Genomic DNA, 6,724 nt, shown 5'->3' with positions numbered 1-6,724 from the left:
GGGGTTTGCCAGTGAAGTCCTGAGATGTCTGATGCTACAAAGCTGCATTTGGACATTTCCCTTTAAAAAGTATCCTTAATGGAGATATTATCAAAAAACATCAGATTAGAATCAACACGTTGTTACATGTTTGTACTGTACATAGCATAGGCCAAACTATTTCATCAATAAACTAGATAGAATAGAATTTATTTTAAGCATAAATCTACTCTGGACCTTCGGAGGTCTCGTGGTGCGTGTCATAGATCCTAAAGGTCATTTTTTTGTTCTAAATGCTCTGAATCAAGAGAACTAAACATGTTGATGGTCCTTTTGGTAAGACAGGATCTCTTCATTTTCTTCCCTGTGTGGGCTTTAGCTTGTGCTCCCCTCTTCCTATTTTTGCCTTTGGTAGCTTGTGTGTGTGGTCTTCCATTTTGCTCTTCTTCTACATCTTGATTCCAGCGTACAGTTCATCTATCTGGGATCTGAAGTACTGTCGCATTTCGTTCCTCTTGGCCTTCATTGTTGGAGTGAGCAGGCCGTTCTCGATTGAGAACAGCTCGGTGTGGATGCAGATGGCCTTCACCTAAAGGGGACACACACACACACACACACCACACACCACACACACACACACACACACACACACACACACGATGATAAGGTTTCAGTTCCAGGAAAACAGCATCTCATGCCTAAACAGTTTGGAAGAACATTACAATATTTAAAATTTTAGCTGAAATATGAGCGAGCGTTTTACCTGCTCAAAGGACTTGAGGCCTCCAGTCTTGCCCAGTTGCACCATGTCCTTCAAGATGGCTGCCTTGACTTCCTGAAAGGACATAAAAGAGAGGTAGCTCTTTTAATTCACACTCGGTACATGGGCTGTGGTGTCATTAAAAATGCATCTTTCAACCATTTATCTGTTACTTTAGGCTTTATTTTTCTATTTCTGAATTCTCTGCTTGCTAACAAGTTCACACACTCTCAATTGCAACAGTTTGTGTTCAGCTGTTACAGAGGTTTGGTGTGAGGCTAGTCTTATTTGCTCATTAGCTTGTAGTTTATTACTTATCGTGATAATAAATATATAAGGATCAGCCTCGGACCACTTTACAGACCTCTTTGTTTATTTATTTTTCTTTGTAAAACAAATATGTGAAATAGAAAAGAGATACAATTAGAAAAAGTATATAAAAGTACCTCCCGGTGTACATGTACTGCATGCCTGGGTGTGAATCTCTGCTCTGAATGAAGGGATTTATTGCTTAACTCCGAAATCAAAAAAAGGATTTATTGCCAATAAGTAGCACTTACCAGGAATTTGCCTTGGTTGTTGGTGCATACATAAACATATTAAACCTTAATATGTATGAAATGAATATTGTCCTAAAGGAAAATGGATTCACAGTGTGGACACAGGAAACTTAATCCACATTATACTGTAATCAAATAAGTAAAAGTATTACCGCTCTGCCACACAGTTCCTTGTAGCTGGCCTCCAGTCCCAGGGTCCTCTTGATCCAGCTACACAGGAAGTCAGGGTCTGGAACCACCACTGCTACCAGACATGCCTGGAGACAAACGCAATAATAATAATAATAATAATAACACATTTTATTGATATAGCGTTATACATGGTATTCAAAGACACTTTACAGCAAAACCAGCACATTTACTGTAGCGCATTAAAAACAAAGGAAGCAATAAAAACTAACACATAGAACAAGCATATTAAAAGCAATTAAAACAATAAAACCAATAACTAACAGTAGGTAATGTCGAAGAATATTGTATGTGGAAGGCTAATCTGAAGAGGTGTGTTTTGATGAGTGATTTGAGCGAGTCCAGGTCAGTACAGTCACGGATGTGTATGGGTGCATACAAGTTAAATACAGCAGGTATTTTTATGCTTTGGCTACACTGCACATGGACCTTATAACTGGCGACACCTGCTGCGCACACACGATGAGGCGGTGAGCTTTTTTGCTCTGGGGTTGTTGTTGTTTCTTCAGTTTCTGGAGCCGCCGCAGCGCTGTGAAACGTCACTCTATCAGCTGTTATCAGAGGACTCAGGTGAGGAAAAGAAGAAATTTAAACAGAAACTCCCAAAACAAAACTGCCAATACGCTCGTTGACCATCAAGTCACTTGTTATATATCGGTAGTTTCATTTAAAACAATTATAGAAACTTTAGGATCCATTTCTGTGTAAAAGGACCGTACACACGTCACGTAAAAACACATAAATGGAAGACCAGTCCCCAGTTTCATTGATAACAGTGGAAGGAAGCATAGGAGTTTGCTTCATGATACACCAATCCCACTGAGTTACAATTTCTCCAAAGGAGGTCAGAAGACACACTCGGAATACCCGCCACCTACCTGCAGACTGTCTCCATGCACAAAGACCTGTGCCACTGCATCACTCCTCATGTAGACGTTCTCTATCTTTTCCGGAGCGATGTACTCCCCCTGTGCCAGCTTAAAGATGTGCTTCTTCCTGTCCACGATCTTCAGCGTGCCATTCTGTCAACACACATGCACACACAATTACACTCTATGAAATGTCCACAGGCTGTATAACTCAATCTAATTAACTTCGGTTGAAATAAAGTCGTATGAAGTTGAGATGAACAAAGTGAACAAAGTGTCTCAACCAACCAGTCAAGTTGCAGTTCACATCCAGTTTGTCCAGACTTACATAATATACAGAATGTAGGGAAGACTTTGAAGCAATTTAATTACAGGGGAATGGAATTAAGTGTATTTTTTGCAGAAACATGGATGCTTCACACACATCTCTAACCCGGCAGCACATAGGATCTACACAATCACCTCAAGTTTCAACATTAGTGTCACCAAATCAGTATCTGACCAAATGTGAAATAGGAACACAATCTCCCCCCCATCTGTTTCTGAGTTATATTCAAATAATGGCCAGAAAAGTGTTGTTGTTTTTAATGCAGATTATGACGTTAAATGTGCGAAGAAACAATTTGCACATCCAACAGTTCTTCTGTGCAGGTGCCATGGAAAATATAACAGACAGAAGAAAAAAAAAGAATTCAAAAAAAAATAACTGACGTTACAGGCACGTTGATCTCTGACCTTTTGGATATAAAATATCCTCACTTCATAATTTTATGAAATATATATTCATTTGTGTGAAATGGTGTCATAATTAAAGTAGGCCTTTTTCTCAGTTTTGGCCAAACACATGTTTTTTGACATCACAGTGACATCCAAAACCCTAAACCAGGGGTCGGCAACCCGCGGCTCCGGAGCCGCATGCGGCTCTTTGATCCCTCTGATGCGGCTCAGCTTTTAAAAAATACTTAATGAATATTTAATTAAAATGTATTTTATTTGAGTTCGTACAGCAAATTAAAGACATAATTTCAGCTGTGGCCTCCTCAAATGCCTGTGATGAATCTAAAGACTAAGGTGATATTGAACAAATTGCGCTGTTCTGGCGGTATGTAAACTCGACTGGGCCACAAGAAAAAACGATCCAGTTGATACCACTAAAAGGCCAAACACGGGGGGGACGTCTGTGAGGCTGTCTTGAATTGTTTAAGAGCAAGAGGAATGTGTGTCCTTTACCCTGAGGACCTGTGGAGGTTTTGCCATTCGAGCCAAGTTGACAGTCCTAGCGCTATTTTACTAAACCGTTAACCCAACGTTTTTAGTTTTTCTTTCGGAGTTAAAAATGATTTGTTGCATGCAGAAATGTTATTTCATTTTCTCTGCAGTCGTTCATTGATTTCATAAATGTAACACAGTACAGTTTGTTTATACATAGCACAAAGGCAAAAAAAAAAACGTAATATACAGTGTTATTTCATTTTAAATTTCAAAAGGGTTTTGTGGCTCCCAGTGTTTTCTTTACTGTGTGAAACGGGTCCAGATGGCTCTTTGAGTGGTAAAGGTTGCCAACCCCTGCCCTAAACCCAAGTGGATGTTGTTGCTAAATTTGAAGAAATTCCCTCCAAGGGTTCCTGAGAAATCGCAGTCACAAAATAGGAAAGGACAGACAGACAACCCGAAAACATAATGCCTCTCCGGCCACGGCTGTCCCCGGCTGGGACGGGATGGATTTTTTCTACCGCGGTTGAAAAGAAAGAAATTCCTGCGGTAGTGAGTATACCGCAACCCCCTTACGAGAGTAGCGTAAGTTAGAGCGAGAATGGCAGGGTGCCTTAAGTGAGTGACATCAGTGTCCGGGTGGTCGTGCAAGGAGAGCGAGAGATAGGAAAAGTAGCGTTGGAGGAAAAAGAGATAGCTAAGTTGATGTAAAGTGAGTCAAAATTGAACCATAAGACAACAAGGTAGAGCTTCTCAAGACACGGTGGCTTTATCTGTTGTCAATACTGCAGGTAAAGTGAATGGCGTTTTCCCCCGAAAAAAACACTGGCTTAAACCGTAGCCTACAACATATGTCGCAGCCCGTCTAGCAGGTGAGCAGGCAGAGAGCAGAAAGGGCGACTCGGCAGTTTGCTAGCTTGTTGCTCTCTACCAACATGAGCCGCTCTGTTTTAGGCCATGAAAAATGCATGCGGGCAGAAATTCAACCGTGCCTTTTGGTGGGGGGGATAAAGCAATAAACAGAAGGACACTCTGCTATCTGCTAGGCTAGTGTGCAATGTTAAACACTCCAGCTGTCCACCTCAGCCTAGAACAGAGAAAGGTCTTTGCCTTCCCTACCGTGTATGTTGTTATGTGTTATGGAACATTGCCCTCCCCAACTCGCCAAAGGTCGGCTTAGCTCCATCTTTTGATAAGTTTTGTTTAGAAAACCTTGAATCCATGTAAGACACAATGTCACTGGAAAAAATCCATGTTGTTAAACACGACGTGGCCGTGCACACGTGCAGGCCAATGTTTTTTTGCGGTGATGATGGTGACAAGCTCAGACCTGCGGTAGGCGTCACGTGGCCGCGGTATTGCGGTAATGCAGTAATCGTCCCAGCCCTACACGGAGGCATAGAAATGTGTGAGTCTGAACTCAAACAACATTACTTAACGTACAGGAAGCCATTTTCCTATGTCTCCAGTGTGAAGCCAACCATCTGCATCAATAGCCTCGGCGGTCTTCTCAGGGTCCTTCAGATAGCCCTGGAACACGTTAGTACCCTTCACACACACCTGGAGACACACACACACACACATACACATTTATGAATGACGTACATTATAAAATGTATAGAGAGTTTCTATGACAATGTGCGTCTTTGTATTTCACCTCTCCCTCGCCATTTGCAGCCAGGTAGTTCATCTCAGGCACATCCACCAGTTTAACGGTGTTGCAGGGCAGAGGAGCGCCGACGTGTCCTGCAGGCATGACGTCAAGTTTAGTTCTTGTTGCCTGCAGTAATCTGTCAGCTATTTTCTTCATAATTTAGAGCGTGCAGCCTTGTAAAAGATGAAGTAAGTCAAGCGGCTTTGTTATCCGTTACCTGCATTCCATTCACCAGGCACGGTCATGGTGCATCCAGCAGTGCACTCTGTCTGTCCATAACCTTCATAGAACTGAGACGGTGGGGGAGGGGAGGATTAGGATTGTTATTATCATTATTACTTGTAGGTTTCCACTGAATGAAGATGTACCTTGACACTCTTCTAAATGTCATTGTGTTTGTGCGGGCTTTTTTTTGGGTATTTGTACGTGTGTTTGTGCAAGTGTTTGTGCAGGTTTTTGTCTGGGTGTTAGTACGGTTGTGTGTGCGAGTGTTTGTGCGGGTGTTTGTTAGGGAATCTTTGTGAGTGTTTGTGTGAGTGTTTGTGCCAATGTTTGTGCCAATGTTTGTGCAAGTTTTGTGTGAGTGTTTGTGCCGGTGTTTGTGTGAGTGTTTGTCTGGGTGTTAGTACGGTTGTGTGTGCGAGTGTTTGTGCGAGTGTTTGTGCGGGGTGTTAGTGCGGGGTGTTTGTGCGGGGTGTTTGTGCGGGTGTTTGTGCGGGTGTTTGTCCGGGTGTTTGTCCGGGTGTTTCTGCGAGTGTTTGTGCGATTGTTTGTGGGGCTGTTTGTGCGAGTGTATTTGCTGGTGTTTGTGCCGGTGTTTGTGCGCGTGTTTGTGCGCGTGTTTGTGCGCGTGTTTGTGCGCGTGTTTGTCCGGGTGTTTGTGCAGGTGTTTGTGGGGGTGCTTGTGCTACCTGACAGCCTACTGCCGCTCTGAGGAAGGTGAGCACAGCAGGAGAGATGGGGGCAGCTCCAGTCAGCATGAGGCGCACGCGGCCGCCGAGGCTGGCCTGCAGAGGGCAGCACAACACCGTGTTACTGGACAGCTCTGTCAGTTGTACCCACCACAAGTCCATGTCAAAAAGAGATCAGTCAACCAGAAAAAATGCAACTGATGTTAAGCTTTTAGTGAAAATTGTTTGAAGATAACAATTAGAGCTTCAAAGATTAATCAATAACGTCAACTATTTTGTATCTTTTCTCCTCTGTGACAGTTACTCGAATTTGTTGGAGTTGTGGACAGTACAAGATGTTTAGCTAACAGAGATCAACATTTTTCACCATTTTATAGATCAAACAACTTATTTTCAAGATTGAGAAAATAATCAACAGGTTAATAGACAATGAAAATCCTCATTAGTTGCAGCCCTAATAACAATGTTGTACTTTGTTTTTACTTCTTGAATTGCTCTTTTATAGTTAATTTCTTTTTTACTTACTTCTATTCGTATATTAGTTAGTTTAAACTTCTTATTCTTCTTTTTCTTTTTCACTTCTCTATCTG

The 6,724-nt window shown here is 42.2% G+C and overlaps 1 protein-coding gene across 5 annotated transcripts in view; it reads right to left on the bottom strand.

Annotated features, from left to right (window-relative positions):
• Positions 1-54: 54 nt before the first annotated feature.
• LOC116696870 (long-chain-fatty-acid--CoA ligase 1) overlaps positions 55-6,724 on the bottom strand; it is a 27,316-nt gene continuing 20,646 nt past the window's right edge. For all 5 annotated transcript variants that reach the window (XM_032528093.1, XM_032528089.1, XM_032528091.1 and 2 more), the window contains exons 15-22: positions 6,135-6,230; positions 5,441-5,513; positions 5,227-5,315; positions 5,013-5,129; positions 2,367-2,510; positions 1,452-1,556; positions 743-814; positions 55-568 (exon numbers count right to left, since the gene is read on the bottom strand). In XM_032528093.1, the coding sequence (XP_032383984.1) occupies positions 428-568; positions 743-814; positions 1,452-1,556; positions 2,367-2,510; positions 5,013-5,129; positions 5,227-5,315; positions 5,441-5,513; positions 6,135-6,230 (837 nt within the window). In that variant the 3' untranslated portion in view covers positions 55-427. The remainder of the gene's footprint in view (positions 569-742; positions 815-1,451; positions 1,557-2,366; positions 2,511-5,012; positions 5,130-5,226; positions 5,316-5,440; positions 5,514-6,134; positions 6,231-6,724) is intronic.

This window comes from Etheostoma spectabile, chromosome 10 (genome assembly GCF_008692095.1).
Source record: "Etheostoma spectabile isolate EspeVRDwgs_2016 chromosome 10, UIUC_Espe_1.0, whole genome shotgun sequence".
Classification (NCBI taxonomy): Eukaryota; Metazoa; Chordata; class Actinopteri; order Perciformes; family Percidae; genus Etheostoma; species Etheostoma spectabile.
Note: the sequence above shows the minus strand (reverse complement) of the source record. Positions and strands in the feature narration are given on the sequence as shown.